The 22637-nt window shown below is 41.6% G+C and overlaps 1 protein-coding gene and 2 long non-coding RNA genes across 3 annotated transcripts in view; 2 read left to right on the forward strand and 1 right to left on the reverse strand.

Annotated features, from left to right (window-relative positions):
* LOC118207227 overlaps window positions 1-10385 on the forward strand; it is a 117357-nt gene extending 106972 nt beyond the window's left edge. Inside the window, exons 2-5 of the long non-coding RNA XR_004761337.1 lie at window positions 3844-3926; window positions 7261-7324; window positions 9773-9975; window positions 10172-10385. This is a non-coding gene — a long non-coding RNA (uncharacterized LOC118207227). The remainder of the gene's footprint in view (window positions 1-3843; window positions 3927-7260; window positions 7325-9772; window positions 9976-10171) is intronic.
* On the reverse strand, window positions 1-13240 carry LOC118207228. The gene is made up of 3 exons (XR_004761338.1): window positions 13110-13240; window positions 1528-1687; window positions 1-497 (listed from the first exon to the last, which is right to left on the reverse strand). It is a non-coding gene; the product is annotated as an uncharacterized LOC118207228 (long non-coding RNA).
* The window catches only part of adora1b (adenosine A1 receptor b), a 21952-nt gene continuing 11705 nt past the window's right edge, over window positions 12391-22637 (forward strand). Inside the window, exon 1 of the mRNA XM_035380589.1 lies at window positions 12391-13748. Within this exon, the coding sequence (XP_035236480.1) occupies window positions 13408-13748 (341 nt within the window). The 5' untranslated portion in view covers window positions 12391-13407. The remainder of the gene's footprint in view (window positions 13749-22637) is intronic.

Here is a 22637-nt window from a genome sequence, read left to right on the forward strand (position 1 = left end):
CAAACAGCTGTGTGAATGCGATGTATTAAAAGTCCTGTCACATGTACCTACACAAACAGTTCACTTGCAGTTGAATGCTCAATTAACTGTGGTGGCCTTCGCTGGCCTACAGTCAGTCCTCTTGCTTTACCAGAGCATGCACTGCCAGTTCTACTTATACTCTGCGAATAGCTGCGTAGATTCACATTATTCACATCCACCATGACAGTAGCACTACAGGTTATGCAAAATTAAACAAATTCAAAAATGATTTTACATTCAACAATTTTATATTAAAAGTTGGAAATCAAGATACGTTTCCTATGTGATAGTAATGAATTGATTTGGTTTTCACCACACAGGCTGAAGAGAACACAGGCCAGGTAAGGTCTCAATGTCTGTATCTCTTTTCTTAAGATTTGGGGGTGGATCATAACGGGGGTTTCTTCTTCCTGGAATGTTATTACTGTAATGTTGACTTGAATGTTCAGTCTGGGCAGACTGGCGTTCCAGTTTATCTGAAATGAGGCAGTAAACAGGAAGTGGTTTGATTACAGGATTTTGGTATTACAGGTTTTCTTGACCATTGTATTCCTTTTGTCAGTTCACTTGACCACTAAACTAAATTAGTCACATAAAATAAACAGATTGAGATGTCATTAAATGTAACATCAAATACTATTTATGACCCGGAGTAAATTCAAGGAGAAACGTTTACTTTGTGAAGAAGAAACCCATCAACACTTTTCATGGCTTTTATTTGCGGGCAAGAGTCTGTCGGTGCAAGATTTTTTTGGGCTCAAATTTGCCTTTGAAATTTGAGTGTGCAAATCGTTGTACTCGGATTATACCACACAGGCTGGTGGGAGATGCCCAGCCACGCAGCACCGGATTGGCTGGCTGTCAGCAGGCTGTCATACAGTCAGCGGGGCATCAGCCTTACCCTGCCGTCTTCCCGCCCACCTGCTCGTACCCCAGCGTGGGTGTGTGGGCGGGGCTTCAGGCCTCAGAGCAGCAGTACAGAACACATTCACTCATTCATTCATTCATCGCTCTCGTTTGGAGAGCTTTTGATTGGTTATTTTGTGGTGACCCCCCTCCCCCCGGCTGAGCTTGCACCCCCCGTCTCTCGCCAACGCATACACGCGTCTGAGGGAGGTCGAGACGGTGGCGTCTTCCTTCCCTGCAGAAACACACCATGGCCCTGTCTGCCTGTCTGCCTGCTGGCCACCCGAACCCACAGATCACCCACGCTCATCCGCTTCTGTCTGCGCCCAATTCAACAGCCCACATTAGCTGTGCTCTCCAGAGTTTATACTACAGGGTAAGATAGTTCTTTTTTATGATTCCATTATGTGGTGTACCTTTTTTTTTTCAATTCCATATCTATGCCTACTATTTCCTTTCCGTCAGATTCGATGTATGTTGCCTCGCCTCAGTGGAAGCAAGTTTAATACTTAACGCGCTACCCTCCAAATATTTTTAATTCATATAAGCGTTACTTTGGCCGTGCATATTTTTTTAAATAGTCAAAAAAAACAAACGAACCGACTCATTGGTAGCATCGGCAGGTGCGAGGCTGAGCCCCTCTGTTCTGTTCCTGGGCTGGTTCAGGCCTTCTTTAATGGGGCCGTGCGTGTGGCAGCGTTCCAGGTAGGAGCTTTTCGATTGGTTCGATTTATTCTGGGAAGCACATGTTGACGAGTGCCTGAAAGCAGGAGAGATCACCGCAGGTTGGATTTAATCAGCATTTGTACTTAACTCACAATGAAATGCGCGCACAGTAAAACCTTCAGCGATAAATGAGCCCGGAGTGGACTCATAAATTCTGTTAGAGTTCAAATAACACTGGACATTTTACTTTGTGTGTTTTTCTTCAAATTGCACTAGGTGAAAATTAACACAGAATACATTTTCCATCCAATTTGCATAGATTATCAGATGTTCAAGAAGTAGACATTTAGCTTTGCAGGAAGGCTCACGTTAGCAAAGGAAAATCAGATCAATCTGGAAGTTTTGCCACAAATTGTACTTAGTGGTTCCAGTAAAGGTCAAGAGTTGTGCATAAGATGTATTCATTTGAAAATTAAAGCTGAGCATGAGTGGTGATTGATAGATGAGTGAGAAAGTTTGGTCAGAAACCTCCATTGCTTGGCCTCAGCAATCACATACTCATGCATTTCCATAATCAACCACTCGCATACACACAACACATTTTCTCATACCCATCCAATCACATGCACACTTCACCTTTGTGTGAGTGCCTTTTTTAAACAGTCAGACTTTTCCATTGCTGCTGATTTGCATGCTTCACCGCTCACCCTCCACCACCCCAGCTACCACCTGTTGTTTGATCTGCTTCTAGGTACTGGGGGGGGGGGGGGGGGGGGGGGGGTGTGTTCTGGTATTACTCCTGTTTCGTAGGGGAGATCCTGTTCCTGTATCCTGTTCCCTGATAGATAGGGTAGTGCACACTGGTGCGTGTGCTGCAGTATCTGGAGCAGAGACGTTATGCGCCAAACCAAAAATGCACTTAAGTATTCATTGAAATATTTCATCTAAATATGTGAGTTGTCCTGACTGAAATGAGTAAATAAATAAGAGATGTCAGATCACCTGTCCGTCCACCTCCATGCTACTGTCCTAATTTAACACAGCCAGCAGTGCTGTGCAGCTTCAGAGTGTGTTCAGCAACCGCAGTAAACTGGACTGAACATGGACTGAACACAGCTTTCCTGCAGCAGGGTGACAGCTGCTCAAACTTATTCTTTATTGTAAGTGGGCATAATGCAACTCTCCAATGCACTTTTTAGCTCACAGTGTTCAGTACACTGGAGAGCTCACAGTGCTCAGTGTATTAGAGAACTCACAATGTTCAGTGCATTGGAGAGCTCACATATTGGAAAGTTCCCTGTGCAATAGAACTGTGCAGAAGAGGTTATAGTGCTCATGGGAAATAGGATATTCTCAGTAGTTCTACTTCAAGAAGATGACATCACTTCCTTTGCCAGTAAATTATACATTCAAAATGGTAACTAACTGGCATCTTTCACTTTTTTTGCTGTAATTGAACACAGTTTAAAGAAACCAAACATTTGCCACAGACAATGCTACCCATCTGCTACATGCGTGTACAGTATGTATGCATTCACGTGTGCATGCATGTGTGTTATATCTCGCAGAGCTAAAGACAGAAAGCTCCATTGTGCCTCTGGTATGTCTAATCCACTGAGGAGCTTAGGCAGGGTATGGGGAATACCAGGTTATGGAAGATGCACTTTGTTTCGTTCCCGGCTGGCTGAAACTCGGTGTCCCGCTGTTTTGTTTTATGAATATTTGATGCAAACGCTTGATTGAATGAGCTTTGCTCTCTCTCGGATAGGCAGAAGATGGAAGGGTGCTGTACTGTTCCTGTTTTACATGACGTTCTCATTCTGTAGCGCGCTGCAGTGCCTTAACAGTGCTGGAAACAAATAAAGATCTCACAGCATTCGAACAGCTCGTTCGCACCACAGGCCTCGAGTCATAAGCAGTTTAATTCCAGTAGGAAGTATTTACATTCTGCACTCTAACCCGAATGTACGTACAGTAGGCTCCTGGGCCTGGCCTCTGGTGAAAGGCTTTCATTGTGAGTGTACATGCCCTTGGTTTTAACTCACCCGTCAGAAGCACTCCCAGGCACTCGCTGAGTCTGTTATCTCGCTCGGGTTGCTCAGTTTGAAACAGCCCCCCCGCCCCCCCCGCCCCCCTCACAGCCCGTAACTAAGTAACAGAAAATGGAGCTTCTTCAGAGCCCTAACAAGCTAAAATCCCCCTTCTGCACTGACCCTGAAATCCTTAATGTGCTCCTCCGTCTGTTTACAGGACAAGCTTTCTCCGGATGGCTCATAGCAACCTGCAACACAAGCCCGGCGAGCAGCAATGCACTGATGATTAATGTTGGGCAGGTAGGCCATAAATTTGTAATACATTGGTATTAAAAATGAAGGTTATCATGCAAAACAATGCTTGATTAGTCTCGGGAGAGTTGGAGAAGGAGGGCCATATCTGTTTCGGGATTTCACGCCAACTTCTCTTTTTAATTATTCCAGTCATTGGTGTGACCTGATACTATAGCTGCATTTCATGATAAGCTCGCAGTTGACATCGGATAACAGTTTTTCTGTTCCGATGCTTTTTTCTAATTCAGTGGTTCTCAATTTCAGACTTTGGCGACCCCTGCGTATGCTGGTTTTTGTTCCAACCATAACTGCAATCCCATAATTATAACAAGCTAAATTTTTCGTAGTTATGCTTTTCATATATTTGAGGGACTGTTTGTTCATCCTCTTAAGCCTCATGTCAGAAATAGCTATGCATGCAAAGTTGAATAAAAGTCCCATTCACATGGTGCTACAGTATATTGCATTATTACATAAAGACACATTAAACTCAGGTGAGTCAACTGGCTTCCAGCTGGTGACGGTGTGGACATATGACCACTAAAACTAACAGTTTGGTAGATAATGAAGATTTCAAAGACAAAGAAAACGATAAAGAGCCAAACCTACCTTGTCTTAACAAGTTTAAGGAATTATTATGAAATAATTTAAATGCATTTGTTCAACAGTCTTAATTGAGAACAAGCTTGGTGGGAATGAAAACCAGCATACAGTACACAGTGGTTCCCCAGCACTGAATTTGAGAACCACTGTCCTATGTCAGTGACCCAATGCCCTACACAGCTAACTGACCCAGGGGTAATTGTTTGGAACAAGAACCTAGATTACGTAAACTGGTCTGGAGAGTAAACTTGGAACTGAGTTTCTGCCTGTTGAGTTATGAATTTATGGCTTCATATCTAGGGATAAGTACTAGTCTTGGAGCAGCAAGACGCAGCAAAGGAACAACCTACAATGTTGATCAACATCACTCTCGCCAACATCAAAATATCTGGAGTCTTTAGAAGACATTTTATTTTTCCAACAGAATAATTGCAATTTAAAAAATAGTGTGAATAAAATTTTTTTAAAGTACATCCATCTAAAGTAATCCATTTGTACCTTCCACAATGACTCGTGTACTATAGTTGATTTACAAAAACTGCAAGAAATATAAGACAGAAGGAATTTAATTAATTGAAATGTCTTATTTTGTATTCTTTTAATATAGGGAGTAAACACAAAATTCTGGTGGCCTGTTCCAACAGTCACGGGTTCTGGTGGTTCCGTTAGGGTGTGGGGAACTTATTGAATTTTACTGAGGGCTCATTTTCATCCCACGATAAGGCATTACTTTCCTGCACAGATCAGTGTCTTTCAAGATTATAATGTCCATCCACAGAGCACAAGCTGACGCAGTTTTCATCTTTAATGTAATATTTTCTAATTGGCACTACCCATTCAAAACTTCCATTCCTACTTTTGAACTACTTTGCCATAATAATCATGCTTATCTGATGTGCAGGGAAAATCACATTTGAATTTTTCCACTTCTTCAATATACAGCTGAAGCGTTAATGACATTGTTAGATCAAACGTACATCTTCTAAAAATAAGCTAGGGATGGTTTATTGAAGAAACATGCAGCGGGAAATGAAACCTAATTCAGTCAGTCAAACATAAATGTGCTGGTTAGGAGTGCTATAGGCTGTCAGGAACATTAAACAGGGACTTCAGTGAGGAATTATGGTCTTTGTTGGAAATGCGATTGCATGGTGTTCATGCTGTGAGCATTTGGCCACACAATGACTGCGTGATGCTTTAGCTTGTAGGCATGCTTTTCACGTCGCAGTTGTGATCCCCATATGTTCTATAAGTAGGTTCCTTTTATATAAACGATTAAAGCGTTGCCTATAAATGTAGTATATCCAAACTTGAGTGAAAAGGTAGCTGAGAGGAGAATGTTTGACTATGCTCTTCAAAAGCTTAGACATGCCGTTGCATGAAATGTCATAATAATGGAAAGAGATTAAAACAGGCCAGACTAGTACGAGGCCTTTCATAATGGTTAGTGTATGACAATGCAAGTACTACAGTCTCTAAGAAGCATGTTTCTAGTCACATTTTGCATGGGGAAAACTTTCAGTTAATTTCAGTGAAAAGGCCATTGAATTTGATCACCGAAATTACATGTAAAAAGCCACTGTTTCTTTTCTCTTCCGAGAGCATGTATTGAGAATTCTGTGATCATCTAAATTAATTTGCCAAACTGTTTCAGAAGAGAACTCCCTGGCTGTTATTTGTAAGCATGTTCCAGCACTACAGCACAGGGATTACTCGTGCAGTGTTCTTATGTATCCCCATGCTCACCAGATATTTGTAAATAAATACTAAATAATAGTCGAGATTATAGAACTAATTACTCAACAGACATTTAGTTATATAATCTTAACCATTGGAAGTTCAAGCTACCTTCTGTGGAAGGAGAAATGTTTCAAGTTGATGCATTTCTGAAAATGCATTGAAGGGCGTGGCAAAAGCAATGGTGCAGAAACAGATGATGTGTAACTGTAAAATAGCACCAGAAACTCCTGTAGATAAGAAGTAGGGACAACCGACGGTCCATAGGAGTTAATGGGTCATGAAATCTGTGATGTCATAGACAAAGTGATGTTAATGGAGACTGCTTCTTCATCAGTCTTGGTTGTTGGGTTTCAGAAGGTTTTTTTTAATCAATTTGACCCTTAATTATTTAATTGGGTTAAAGATTTGGTTTATTAGTCACATTCCCCCGAGGCTGTTAAAGATTTAATTATTTTCAGATACCAGAGAAAGCTGTAGGGTTTAGCTCAATTGTAATGGCTGTACAAAATAAGTATTGTACCTTATCAAACTTGTGTTTTGCAGTTGTTCCAATGACCATGATATGCACTTTTGTACTTCGCTTTGGATAAAAGCGTCTGCTAAATAAATGTAATGTACAGTAAATGGTGTTTCAGGAATACAGGCTCTTCAAAAGCTAACTGATGAAATGGCATTAATTAATGTCTGCCCTTAAGCTTTGTGCTGTAGTAATCCGATTTGCTTTTGGGTGCTTTTTTCCCAAAAACCATCTGTTTGTCAGATTCGATTTTCTCATGTTTGTTGAACCAAAATATTTTTTCCTAATGCAGCATTATTTTTCTATCAGAGTATGTTTTATAAGTCAATCTTCTCTTACGCTATATTTCAGAATTGCAGGAACACCACTGCAGGAGTTATTGTCAACCTTTCACGTAACATTTTTAGACTTTTTTTTTTTTTTTTTTTTTTAGAAGACAGCCGTATTCAGTACGTATCTCTTTATATGCTCTTCATGCAGGTTGGTATTTCCAGAAGCAATTCGGGTTCAGGTGGACTGCATGGTGTCCTGGAAACGTATCCAGGTAACAAATCCCCACTCGACAATTCAAAATGGTGCCAAGCTGGGCAGTCAAAGGTAGAAAACTGTCATGCGGTGATGGTGTGGGTTATGTAGACGACACTATTGGTTACACCCATCCATTATATAACCTGCTTATTCCTTGTCAGGGTCATGGGGGTCTGGAGCCTATCCCAGCATGCATTGGGCAGGAGGCAGGAACACTCCCTAGACTGGTCACCAATCCATCACAGGCTGCTGATTACAGTGAAATACAATTTTTTTTACCCTGAAAAAATTGCTAGAATTTGAATACTTGGTTTGGTTACTTGACCACAAACAGTAATTTGCGGTTGAACAAAACATTTAAACACCATCACCGACAGGAAGGTGTCTGTTTTTTTTTTTTTTTTTGGCTCTCTCCATTAAATTTAGATCAGTGTTGGGTAATGGTGTTTTAGCCAGTAGTCTGTTTATATAAGTTAATGTATCTTTATTTACCCTGCTGTGAAATTTTATGTACACCAGTTGTGTGCACTCTAACCATTTGAAGAGCCACAGGGTCTATTGTCTTTGTTTTCACCTTAGAATTAGTGACCAATTCAGCCTCGAGAAACTAGGTTAGGTGGGGGTAACCGACAGCTGTAATTAGTCAGTTACATCAGGGGTGGGGAATCTCGCCTGCTGAGGGCCATTTCTGTCTCTGGATTTTATGGTGCCTTCAGCTCTTATTTAGTCAGCTAAAACGCCAAATCGCATAGATGATTGGTTTAAGGTTTTTGATATGATCACCAATTCCAGGTGCAGACTGCTCTTGTGTAATATTATCAAACTTTTTACCATGCTCTAATCTACAAATGAGCAGCATTGCTGTATAAAGCTAATTAGCTCATTGAGCCTGCCAGGGTAATTGTTGGAAACAAAAGCCACTAACAAGTACTGCCCGCCGTGTGACAACAAAAAGACTAAATTCCCCGTTACTCCGAACGAACAAAAGTGAATGCCTCTGCTATAGAATGTCTTTATCAGTGTCCTGTTGCTGTTTGCCAGATCACCTTGCATTATGTGGCCAATGGATGCCAATTCAGTTCAAATCTGTTATGGGACAACAGCAGTTTTTTATGGTCACTATATGAAAGCATTTTTAGGATCAATGGGATTCCATAGGAGGGATGGTTGTCATTGTACAATGCGGAGGAGAAAACATGGCGTCGGGTCACAGCTGTAGTGGGCTGATAGTGGTGTGCTGTGTCTGCAATGCCTGATAGATCCCTTATTGCATTTCTGTTATATCCGTTCTACTGCTAACCTTACACCAGGCTGGCCAGTGGAGGATGGGCTCCCCCTCGATAGCCGGGTTCCTCCAGAGATTTCTTCCCATTTTTTCTTGCTACCATTTGAGGGTTTTTTCTCTCCACTGGATAGTCTTTTTTTTACCTCATGTGCTTGCTATTTGGGGGTTCAGGTCTGGTTTTTGCTCTTTTTTCTGCTACTCTGCAATAAAGTGTATTTATGACAGTTTCCTGTAAAAAGCGCTACATATATTTGATTTGATTTAAGAAAGGCTGTTTAACAGAACTTTCCTCGATTTCCTTTTAAAATTGGAAACTATAAATGTATTGTTATTAATAATATATAATTAGGCAGTATAGTATCATTGATGGGGAATCAGCTTGTAGCTGCGGTTGCAGGTTTGAATCCCAAGGTAAATGGTAAATGGACTGCATTTATATAGCGCTTTTATCCAAAGCGCTTTACAATTGATGCCTCTCATTCACCAGAGCAGTTAGGGATTAGGTGTCTTGCTCAAGGACACTTCGACATGCCCAGGGCGGGGTTTGAACCGGCAACTCTCCAACTGCCAGACAATCGGTCTTACCTCCTGAGCTATGTCGCCCCCAAGGGGGGCACTGCTGGTGCATCCTGGAGAAAGGTGCTTAAACTGCAAATATGCTTCAGTATATAAGCAGCTGTGAAGCAGCGAAAAAGAATGAATGTTAACATGTCACCTGTTAACAATGGATAAACCTAAATGTAAATAATAGTGCTATTCCCATCCACAGTACTGAGAGGAGAAATGTCTTAGTGTGAGTGTGCGCATGTATGTATGTGTAAGTGTGTCTGTGCATCTGTATATGTCTGTGTGTGTGTATGTGTGTGTGTGTGTGTGTGTGTGTGTGTGTGTGTGTATGCGTGTGTGTGTGTGTGTATGTGTGTGTGTGTATGCGTGTGTGTGCGTGTGTGTGTGTGTGTGTATGTGAATGTGTGCGTGCGCCATTCAGTTGAAAGCTGGAACACAGCATGTTAGGTAGGTACTGCGTTGCTCCGTCCTACCCCTGCCCTGCTACTGCCCCACCCTGCCCTGCCATTACCCCACAACATCCTGCCATTTGCACTGCCCCATCCTACCCTGCCACATGACATGACACATGACACCCTTAGCCTGTGGCTGTCCTCCGTCTCCTGACCTCAGACGCAGCAAGCGGCACCGATCGTCATCCTGGACTCCTGCTGCACAGCAGCCCCAGTGAGAAGCTTCCAGAAACAGAGGTGCACAGCCACCAAGCCGTCCCCTTCCCCAGGGCTGTGTTCAAGTGGCGTTTCATAACCTGGAACGGCGTTGTGCTGAACATTCAACTCTGTTACTTATTCTGCTAATAGAGCCGCTCTGTGCAGGTATGTCAGCAGTATAAGAATCATGGATGTGTCAAATACTGTATGTAAATATGTGACTTTACTGTATGTAAATATGTAAATATGTGACTTGTGGGTACGCCTCTGGCACACCCACAGAACGGAGGCAAACACATCTTAGGGACTGTTACAAAGTGTTCCCAACCGGGTGCAAATCAGTTATGTTTCCGTTCCACAGCCCAAAGACAGCGACTTGTCCCTCTCCCTGGGCAATGCAGGGTCTGGGACGAGTGGAAATGAACCTACTCACACGAAGAACTGCTCACGAACGGGAAGTCTTTTTTTAGGCTGGGGACGCTCAATGCCTCTGCTCTAGTTGATTCACTGCTCCAGAATTCAGCTTGGACAACTGCTAAGATTGGCTGGTGACCAAACTTTACATTGAAAACTTGGCAACACTTGTAAAAAAAAAAAAATGTAAAACTGTAACTGGTAACATATGCAATAACAAATGAAGCACCATGACAGGCTATTCATGGTCTATCTTCCCCTGTGCTTGTTTGAATTTTAAGGACAGTTGTAGTCAGCAGAAGAACATATTCTTAGCTGACAGAGTGAGAGATAGGGTGTATTTACATTACGGGGTGCAGGCACACCCAGAGGCGTCTGGGAGGTACGCGAGGCCTTGTCCTGATGCACTACATACAGCAGCTACTGGACGGGCCCCAGAGTCGGGTGTTGTATCTGGAGCAGCTACTGGACGAGCCCCAGAGTCGGGTGTTGTATCTGGAGCAGCTACTGGACGAGCCCCAGAGTCGGTGTTGTATCTGGAGCAGCTACTGGACGGGCCCCAGAGTCAGGTGTTGTATCTGGAGCAGCTACTGGACGGGCCCAGAGTCAGGTGTTGTATCTGGAGCAGCTACTGGACGGGCCCCAGAGATGGGTGTTTTATCTGATTCGGGTGTTGTATTTGGAGCATACTACTGCTGGTTGCCTCACAGGGAGGCACGTGTGACAGCTACATCATGAAGCCCCTCCTCCGAATAGAGACTGTCCAATGATGCTTTAGTAGCAGCTGCTTTCCTCCTCTGACATGGAGAGCTAGCATGGGGCCAGGCAGCTACAGCGTTACGGAGTATTCCGTGTCTGTTTCCCCGTGCTTCCACAGGCTCCTCCTAAAACTATAAGCCAGCATACGGTGGGCACACACTTCTATCCTACATTCCTTGAGTGTTCTCCCAAATCATCCAGCCAGTTCCCCAGAAAAAATATTCACCTGATATTAAATTCCTCCATGAATCTGTCAAGCTTTCATCTGCTGGGTTCGTGAGCGGCTGTGTAGATTGTGTTGTCCCACATCTGTGCTGCCAGGCCCGTAGTCTCCATAGTTTATCAAGGCCAGTTGGCAATGCGGTGTGTTATTTATAATGAGGCCTGCTCACTGGAGTGGAGTGGAGTGGAGTGCGCTCTTATTTAAGACTGTAGGTTAAACATAAAAACAGGCTCATAATATATTTTCACACTAAATGGTATCATTAATAAAAACACTGAGGGTTTTTAATATCATATATCATTGTGTATTGGGTGGCCACCGGTTAAATTATCTAATACCTATTATAAGTCAGAAAACACGCATGCACACACACACACACACACACACACACACACACACACACACACACACACAACCTACTTTATTGTTGTATTTGCATGGTTGATTCAATGATAACCATTCGGTTAAGGAGACAAATTGCATTCTTGTTTCCTATATAATCCGGTCCATGGATACTGAAAATTATTCTGGCAGGTCTATAATGGAAAATATAAATTAGAATAAATATTTATTCTCCTTTTAGTATGTTTCCTCTTGTTATAAGTGCTGTGCCAGATATTAACTATTACACAATAATTATTATACACTGATATCTATAATTACTCATTAGTGTGCTGTTTATTTTCGCAGCGCTTTCTCAACTGACAACGCAGGACCTCTATAACTGTCCAAGCATTCATGACGCTTGTATTTGAGGAAATACGTGCGGGTGAGGAGGGGGGTAGGGGGCAGGTTTAGACTTGAAGTCAACATTAAAACTTGCGGAAACCCTTTAGTTTCCCAGCGTATTTTATGAGTATAATCAATGCTTTGCCAAAATTAGTTTTGGCAGGTAAGTGATTCTGCCGCGATTCGTGTCTTCAATGCCAAACTGTTGTGTTCGTCACGACAGCACCTGTCGTGCCAGGAATTCGGCTCTGTTTGTGTGATCGCCCCAGGGGTCAGCTTTGATCTCAGCGTGATCCTTCTTCGGTTAAAATAACTTAAAGGCAAGAGACCGCAAAGCATATTAATTCAGTTAGCCTACTGAATGCACTTTATTATTATTATTATTATTATTATTATTATTATCCAGCAAATGAGATATAAACGTTATGATTTAAACACATTTTATGTTAAAATTCCTGTCTTTCGGGAACTTGTTTTCCAGGCGTACAAAATAGCATAATAAAACAATTTATCGCAGAGCTTATCATAAAACGTCATACAACATGAATTTAAAGTTGTGTGTCTGGGAAGGATTGCACAACGCAGAACGGGCGCGCGCTGGAGAAAGTCATGTGATTTCATAAAACGTCTAATCATGACCAACAATAGCTCAAGAATCTGTGCTGAGGTACAGCCCAAGACGCCTTTGGGACGGTCCTGCGTTACATTTCCTTTTTTCCTTTGCGAAAAACAACGGATGGGACAATAGGCTATTGCACACACGTGAGTGGCACTCGAATACAATACAACACTGGACGTCTTCAATAACGACACACCAGATGACCAGAAAGCAAATTATTTGGGATGGGAAAGAAGAAATGAATAAACAAGAAACGAATGAATGAAAAGAGCACCGACAGCTATTTTAGGTCACCGCATTGCCTGTAGCCTATAATCATATAACGTAAAACACTGTGCGGTACTTATTGTATATGGTAAACCTTTGTATTGGATCGTTTCTTGCTTCCCTGTATATACAGCTTTGGAAACAGTGAAAGTGATGGATTCCAATAACAATGGATTTTGATGATTGAAAGGCAAGCTGGTGGAATCAGTCCTGCGCTCGAGGGGGTATTTGGCGCTCCGGATATACAGTGAAAAGGGAACAAAAAAGGTGGAGAAGATGCTTGCTTACCATTCCAGAAAAGAAGTTCATCTTTCATTTTTCCTGGATTCTTGACACGACCGGAGAGATAATTGTTATTGTAGAATATTGATATCAATATGCTAAATTTACACTATGACTGGATGTGCGAAAGAACTGTTTTACTATCGTGGAAACGGTTGATATAGGTGGACGTATTCAGTCGAAATATCAGAAAGAATCAGTTTCTCTCGCTTTTCAGAAACCTTGTTTTTTTTTTTTGTTTTTTTTTCCTTTCTTTTTTTTAAATTTTGGTGCCTGTTCAGGTTACAGGAACACTACCGCAAAGATGCCGGGAGTTCTCTCGCCAGCCCAAGCGCTCTACATTGGGATGGAGGTGGCGATTGCAGTTTCCTCCGTCCTGGGCAACGTGATGGTGGTCTGGGCGGTAAAAATTAACCGGTCTCTCAGGGACACAACATTTTGCTTTATAGTGTCTCTGGCTCTGGCTGACATCGCGGTGGGCGCTCTCGTCATACCTCTGGCCATAACGATCAGTATCGGACTCCAGACGCATTTCTATAGCTGCCTGCTAGTGGCGTGCACAGTGCTGGTACTGACGCAAAGTTCAATCCTTGCTCTCCTGGCCATCGCTATTGACCGGTACCTAAGGGTCAAGATACCAACCAGGTAAAGTAAGACCCATTTACTTGTGCCCTGCAACTTTTACACCTCTCCTGTTACACTACAGCAATGCTGTAACTTTAATATTTGACTGCTACTTCTGATAAGTGCACTTATAATGGTGATGATGATGGTTGGGACAATGTCGATAAATATTCAAATAATAATAACAACAATGATAATAATGATTATTATTATTGTTGTTGTTGTTGTTGTTATAGAATCCAGTATAGCACGGTGGTTAGTGATCTGGAGTAACCGCTAAGGTTGTAGGTTTTATTGCCGGACCCCCCTGTGGAAGGAATCGGTTCAGTACGTATCGCAGTGAATAAATGAACTGTGTTAAAAAGGAGTTTAAGACGTGCTAGTCACTCTGGATAAAAGTGTATGCTAACTGCCCGAAATGTATATTGCTCTCAGTTGTTATAATAGTGACTGCAGTAGGTAGCATGTATGAACGCTGCTTAAACTCCCTACCACTGCTTGCGCTGCATTTTTCCTGCCCAAAGCATGGACTGTTGCATTTGCCAGTGATAATTTGACAGCATACGTACCCGCTCTGTGAGGCATTGCAGGTCTTATGAACCACAGTCATCTTCATACAGTAGCATCCTAATGCCGGTGCAGCAGGCATTACAATAATTTATATGAGTTCTGCATTACATATAGGCCTGCTGGATGCATATCTAAGATCAACGGATAGATTGATTTGGGTAAATATGCAATCCCAATTGTGCTGGTTCTTATGAGGTATCTGAGTGTACCAGAGAGAACAGCAGAATATATATATATATATATATATATATATATAAACACTTTTGATGACACCATTTTATCCTTTGGCTTTCATTGTTCATTGTGCTCCCATATATGCACATGACATATGAGAGAAATGCTGAAGAGTATGGCATTAAGGGCCAGCTGCACAAACCTGAAGCATCTGCTTCAGGCCACTTCGAAGCCCTGCTCTCTCTAACAACTGGAGTGTCTGTGTCTAATATTATAGAGACAAGAATCTTTCCACTTTAGTTACAGCTCAGTGCCATAGTTGTCTCTGCTCCAGGCCGAGACCCCTGCAAAGATCATTGCAGCTGGCCTGAAATCACTGCTGTTTTCTTCTGTTATTATTTCTGTTTGGAGCAGAGTGTTGTTTGTACTAACCTCTGTCACACCGGTCTCTTAAAGACATAGCGCACTCAAAACATCATTGACATGTTTTCATAATTAAAATGGCACATCAGCCCCTCCCATATGGAGGAGTAAATGGAGTATTTGGGGGGTGCAGTGGGGGGGAAACATAGTAAAATGGCGGGACAGAAAATCAGAATTAGAGTGCTCAATTTAAAAAAAGACAGCGTTTAAAGAACCAGAACGTTAGCTCTTGTTAATCAATCTTAGTAGTTTTGGTAAATGTTGGATTAGTACTGATGGCTTACCAAGCATTTGCAGTGGTAAAATGAAAAGAGTATTTGTATTAATGTATTCACTACACTCAACCCATTCACCTCAGCTGTGTTCTCTGTGCTGAGACACATCCCTGTGGATCGATTCTTCGTCCTGAGATACATCCTTATGGATTGAAACATTGGCGTACGTGTGTGTGTATCTCCATGTAAAATCAATTTCACGGGACCCCAAGAGTTGTGTGCAGAGTAGTGTTAAATAATTCATGGAGCCTGAAACCTGAAAAAAATAAAAAAGGTTAAACAAAGTAGAGATGTAGCCTGCAAAATCAAATGCTAAACTCAGTACAGAATTCCCCACCCCTCTGCCAGCTGCTCTGCCAAATCCAAGGTATCTGCCTGGGCCTAGGGTTGCCAGATTTAGAATTAGTCAAAACCTGACAACATGCACAGCTGGAAGCGTAATCGCAAACAAGGTCAGCAGCTGTTGGACCAAACCAACACCGAGGGGCCATTGTATCGAACTGGGGAGTCAGTGACACCCCAATTCATTAGAAACTAAGGCAAAATATCTTCTTATTGCTCTGACCGGACATTACATTGTCCAGTTGGGAACACAAATCGGACCTGTACAAGTTATTTGAAAACCAGACCTTTCGATTGAAAACTGGACATCTGGCAACCCTTCCTGTGACAGTCCTACTGTCCCGTCACTGTTGTGTCTGATATGAGCGGCGGTGCCTCCTTCTAAGTGTTCCCATGTACTGCTGTGATCTGCCAGCTGAACTGCCACAGCTGGCACGGCCCAAGTGCTGTTTCCCGATCAACAGGGGGCGCTATTGAGCTGAGATGTAGGGGATCCCCCCGTGTGGTGACTCTCACCTCCTATAGAGACTGCTTCCTTCTGCATTCCAGCCTGTACCTGGTTTCTCTGCCACAGCAGGGCTTATGTCACTTTTATGAGAGGTTATCATACTTAAATACCTAATCCCCTTTACCAGTCAGGTTCAGTTTTTAACCACAATGAATCAAGCCAGCTTTCTTAATGAAGCACATGGAGGCGATTTATTAAAGCTAAAAGTATCTATAAGCACACTGTTTTGTGTGGAGATTAAGTGGAGTCTCTTACGCAAGTAGCAGGTTACATTTAGGTGGGGCGGTGAGGGAGTATTTTCAATGATCCCTACTCATAAAATCCTTTCAAAATCAATGTATTGCTGACCCAACATATTGAGCTAAATTATTCAGAGGTCATTCCATTTTTCAGTTCAAACTGTATTATTTTTTAGTTTCCATTCATGTAGACACCAGGATGTGCATATTGTTGGGCTATGACAACAGGACTGCATTTGCCACTGCGCTGATGAAGCCAATAGTGGACCGACACTGCAGAAGAGGTTGTTATGTCCTGCGCGTGTCTGCAGTAGCTTTCTGGTTCTAACAATAGCTTCTTCTGAGCTTGAAAGCTTTCACAGGGAACTGCACAGGAGTGAATCTCAGCTCTCAACTGCGCTCTTTATTGACTTCTATTTTTATATCTCATAAATTTCAACCTCCAGCTTTATTCTAAAAAGGAAAGAAATGTGTTCGGTTTGGCAAGATACTCGCTGCAGTGCTAATGTTTCTTGGACAGCTGGTTTGACAACATGATCTCAGTTTTTATAAGTAATTAAAAATATATATGATCTATATATAAACAAGCACGTGCTAGGCACACCAAGCGTGTTCGTCTTGGCTGGTATCCGGTGGGGATGGAGGATGGATCGTTCTTGAACAGCTGTTATCTTTGTGCAAACCCAATTTACTGAGTATGAATTAGTCATACACCTACATAAATGTACTAGTGTTTTTTTCTTGTGTGATTACAGAGGTGTGAACATAGGCTAGCTCAGATGCACCACATGCAGAAGGCTTCTGAAATGCACGGGCTGTCCGTTAAGGTGAAGGGAATGTATATACTGTAGATGGAAAGGTGGACATGTTTTTCTCAATCCTCAAGAAAGATGAGAGTTGAAAGTGCAAAACTGCATACAGCCAGGCCACCTGTGTTTCTAAAAAAAAAAAAAAGCTTTAGGTAGAGAAGAATTCAGTTCATATATGTGCATTTATTGAATAACAAATTGAACTTTTTTTCAATTTCTACCTACTATAACACAAAAAGATTATTTTTACTTAAAATGTTCATATACACAACTTTCCTCGAAATAGCTTCCTTTGGCTTCAACTACAATTATACAATTTATTGGAAGTCTATCAAATCATTTTGCAAAGTGGGAGGTGGAAGGGTGGGAGAGAGAAGGGGGGGGGGCAGTTAAATTGACTGAAGTTTTTTTAAAACCAAAGGTACCCTAATAGTGTAACTAAAACACTGAAGTTGCCAGAAATATGATGAGCAAGGAGGAGTTAGGGTTACGGTTGAGGGCCAAGTTAACATATTGTGGGAAGAAGGTTATTTCCAGTAAGAAATTACAAAGAAGCGTAAGATTTCCAGGTGAAGAGTTCAGTACACACCCAGAATGGTCCAGCTGACGGTGTAACTTTTTTCATTAAATAAATGTAATAATTATTTAAAAATGTGCAGTTTCCCTTTGTCTAATATTACTTGTTTCTAAAGATCTGAAACCATTTAGTGTGATAGATATGCAGTACTAGAGGAAATCAGGAAGGGGACAAATGCTTTTTCAGGACACTGTAGTTGATTCAGTTCAGGACATGAATTTAAATTCAATAAATCAGAAAAATGCCCATAATGTTCTATAGGGTTTTTCCCGATTAATGAATAGCATTTCGATTAATCTTCTGAATTGAATCTCCCATACTGACTGGATATGAAGCTGATCGCAATAGTAATACAATATATGCTCAGAATCATTCATCTATTGTCATTAAGGCTTCATGTTTCAGAATTGATAAGCCTCATGCTGTAACTAACAGTTTATTGGGCCAGTCTCTTTTTTAAATGACTGCTCTGGTGTTCTGATTATCAGTGGTTAATGAATATTAGCACATTCAGAATGAATGATTGGAAGCTAGCATTACTGTTATGACCTGTGAAGAATCTGAACCATTTATTGTACCACCTGTAACCAATCAAAAGGTTTTCTTCGGTTGTTGCCACTTCCTGTTATGGAATAATCCACCAGAACCATTTCATCTGCCCCAAAGAGACCAAATGAGGTCATACTGTACATTCGATTTTGACAGTTGGGTATTAAGCCTGCCTGGACTTGACCAATTACAGTGGACTCTCAGTGCAGTGATAATTTCGGTCTGTTGCCACCTTGTTGGAGTTCTAGTGGGGCTCTTAATGGGGAATTTCTAAAGAGCATTAATCTAGGCACTGTCTTGTTTTGCTTCTTCAGACTGTTTTCTGCCTGTCCTCTCCTAATTGCGCTCTCATGTGTTACGCTAACTCTCTCTCACTGAGCAGTCTGTGCAGTACATACAGAATACCAATGGGAATATTATCAAATTTATCAGAATTACCTGAGGGGGAAAAAAAAAGAAGTTTAAAAGCAATATGTCATTGTCCGTGTGGACAAAGGACACCGGACACACGTGCCAACGTGGCCGTTCTGCAGCAACTCTTCATGATAAATTATGTCCAGCTTTTTATTTCTGCACCTGAGTAATAGGCCGCTGAAAAGGTGAATAGATTTCATTTTCTTTTGTGTTTGGAGAACAATGGAGACCTTCCGATAGCACCTACTGTCACTGTCACTGAGTTTCAAGTGCTGGTGGCTAACGCATTAAAACCGTACAATACCATGTAGCTTGCCACCTTTTTTTTTCTTCCCCAGATTGTTTTACGGTCCAGCGTCATTGATGTCATGTTCTGTTGACATCCCTTTTGTTGTGTATGAACTGTCTTTTCCAGGTGTTCAACATTAGGCACATGATCTGTCTTAATTATTAGCCCAGGTTCTATGGACGATCTGCCCTTTTGGACATGTCTCTTGATAAGCTTGATGAATGACAACTGATAACAGTTTATGGTCCTGTATTAAACATTTCGCTGTTGTCTGATCTGCAGGCGGACCAGTATTTGCGTTCATAACAGATGAGTTAACTAAGGCAGGGCAACTGAGAAGACATGCTCACCAGCCTAACAGTACTGGGAATGCCCACCCCTGATTTAAGATGTATTTGCCTTTTTTCTCCGAAGGCCCCCTGAAGCATTCTACTAAACCTGAACGATTGGGTGTGCAGAGGGTCACTTTCGAAACCCTTCGAACGGAAAGTGTCTGCCCTTGCTGTCCCGTTGAGTTCTGTCTAAATTTTACAGCAAGGCCCTCGTCAATTTCCTTGCTGTTAGACAGATTCTCGCGTCGCACGAGCTGCGTTCGCCGGTCACACTTAGCTGCGCTGTGTTCAGCTGTCGGATGCAGTTTGCTCGCTCGTCCTGGAACACTCGCGCACGTCGTTCCCCGGTTCCCCTCCGGCGTGGGAGAGAGGAACCGTCGGCGGTACAGAGGCCTCACAGGCCTTCACTGAGGAGAGGTTTTCCCGCAGATTGGATCGTACAACGATGGAGTGGCTGTTTTGATTGCGTCGCGAATCAGCCATTATGCTAAGCGTTTCAAAGGTCGCTTTCCTCACCGACAGCATTCCCCTGTTTACACAGTCTGCGCTGTGCTCGGCGTGCGAACAGAATGATAAAGAACATATCAACACCTGGATTCATGGCTGAATGCTCTCTTGATATATTAGTGTTTTGATGAGAAATATAATTTCCCTCTGGCTATTGATTAGGGTCATTTCAATGCATTTTTGCTAATCCTACCTGGCAGCACAGTTACATTATCAGGTTTGAGCTTGAATAAGAGGACTACAGCCTCTAAAGTGCCCCTTTAGGGATATGGAAAAATGTTCTACCACTGGAATGAGGAATAGGATTTCTGTTTACAGGCAGCCCAGTCTATTCCCAAGGCTGCCTTGCACGCCATAATATAATCAGTACTGTACATGGTAGCCTTTCACCTTGCGGCGGGTCATGGGTACATTGATTGGTCAGTGAAACCAATCATAGCATTAGTATGCACATTGATTGGCCAGTAAATACCTGTCATATCATTAGTAGGCATGTTGATTGGCCAGTAAATACCTGTCATAGCATTAGTATGCTCGTTGATGTGTCAGTAAATACCTGTCATAGCATTAGTATGCACATTGATTGGCCAGTAAATACCTGTCATAGCATTAGTATGCACGTTGATTGGCCAATGATACGCGTCAGAGCATTAGTATGCACGTTGATTGGCCGATGATACCCGTCAGAGCATTAGTATGCACATTAATTCACTGGAGAAAGCAGTCAGTGCATTACTATGCAGTGTAGATTAGAATGCATTGTGGATGCACTGTAAATCCATGTATTTTGGGGATCAAGACTTTGAATTGCTGGTGGTCTTTTCAATACTTTCACGTGTATTTTAGTAAAATGTTTTTATCAGCTATCTTGAAATACTGTATATATATCAATATAAATAATATACTGTATATATTTTAATGTATTAATATTTATTATTCATACATGTTATATCTTAACCATTGTGTTTTGTTTACTTATTACTCTGGGTCAAATATACCCAGGACATCATTAGGATTTAAAGACAATACGGAACTAAAGCATGTACAAATATTATATATTAGCTTTATCTCAATTCCAAACAATATGACCAATATATATGGGCCATTACAAGATATATGGCTGCCATTTACCACTGCTAGGTCATATCTAAGAATGAAAGTGTCATTCAATGATAAACATAATGTGATTTATATTTAATCCACAATAATGAAGGCATGGGGGGCATCAATCATATTTATCTGTGAAGATGAAACAAGGATCATGCAGTAGATTGATATTTATTGTTTCGAACTGACATTCTCAATAATTTTTCATCTTACTATATTAGGTAAAACACATAAAGCAAATGTTGAACAAAAAATAGAAGAGCAAAACAAGAACCAAATTGACTCTGGTTTAGTCACTGTTTAAGAAATACCTCTCTCAAATGTGTCATTATTTTAGAATGGGTCAATTTAGTGCAGACTAAACACAATATAATATAATGGGCAAAATGAAAGAACTGGACATATACTATTATACTATTATACTATTATACTATTTTTTTAGTATAAGTAGTACTGTTTATTTAAAACCTTTTGGCACCCTATTGGACCTGAATTGTTTCACTAAATACCCAGCTGTGTAAATGGGTGAAATAATTAAAGAGCTTCTGAAAACCTTTTGCTGGGACTGTTTCTTGGCCACAGGCTGAAATGTATTAAACAACAGTTCTTGAATAAAAAAGTGAATAAAAAAAGAAAAGAAACTATGTAGTGTAGTATTTTTAAAAAGGCTGTCCTAAAAGTTGCAGGTTCACTTTTTCACTACAGAGACTGTTCTCTCTATAGTTAATGATGACTGTAAAAAAACTGCTGCTTCGCAAAATGCACCCCCACCCTCCACCCCCACCCTCCCCTCCCATGATCATAGGTCAATACAGAGGTCATGAATGTCAGGCCTCTACAGACCACTTACACTGTGTGTTTATACCCTATGAGTAACTCATACATCTTATGCACAAGTACAGTTCCTGGGAGTGTATAATTCAAAACCTGATTGTTTACTGAGTAAATACATCACTAGCACTAAAATGTGCCATATTGCCAGCAGCTCTTTCTTGGAAGAGCAATTAATCTTTTTTTTTTTGGCTAAAAACCAGCGATGAGAACACAGTGATGAAGAGGTAAAAAGAGATCACGGTAATATTTAAGGCCTGGTTTTGCAGATGGGAGTTTTGGTGTAGTGCATATTTTTCAAAAGTACCACAAGTTAACTGCATGTGATAATCATTGTATTGAGTAGTGTGTGCTTGGGATAAACCAGATGATACAACTGTAAATGCTGTATGCTTGAAGTGCGGAAAAAAGTCAAAAAACATCTAAAGAAAATTGTCGCACCTTTATGAATTTCATGCTGTAGTTCGATTGAGTTCCCTTTTAAAATGCCATCCGCCCCAACAATAAAATATAGGATCACCTTCCCTACCACTAATCCTCACCCCCCATTTTGTGCTATGCAGGAATACTAATCCATAATCATTAGCTTGGGTCTGTTCTGCTCTGTACATCACTCTGTACGTTGGACCAAGTTTTTTGTGTTTTGTTCATGCATTTACGGATGACTAAAACGTGATTGGGCATGGTTCTGTGCTCGTCTCGGACAAAAACCGCGGAAGACGGCTGGGATTCGACGGGTCGGGGGACCTTTCGGCCTGCGAAGCTGTGACCGTTAGGAGTCCGCTGAGAAGCGCTCTCTCAATCCACACACACACAGCAGACTGCGTATTTACCAGATCTCCTCCAGTAATCACACTGCTGCCTCAGACACGTTCTGAATCCACACACACACAGCAGACTGCGTATTTACCAGACCTCCTCCAGTAATCACACTGCTGCCTCAGACACGTTCTCAATCCACACA

The sequence above is a fragment of the Anguilla anguilla genome, chromosome 11 (genome assembly GCF_013347855.1).
Source record: "Anguilla anguilla isolate fAngAng1 chromosome 11, fAngAng1.pri, whole genome shotgun sequence".
Taxonomy (NCBI): domain Eukaryota; kingdom Metazoa; phylum Chordata; class Actinopteri; order Anguilliformes; family Anguillidae; genus Anguilla; species Anguilla anguilla.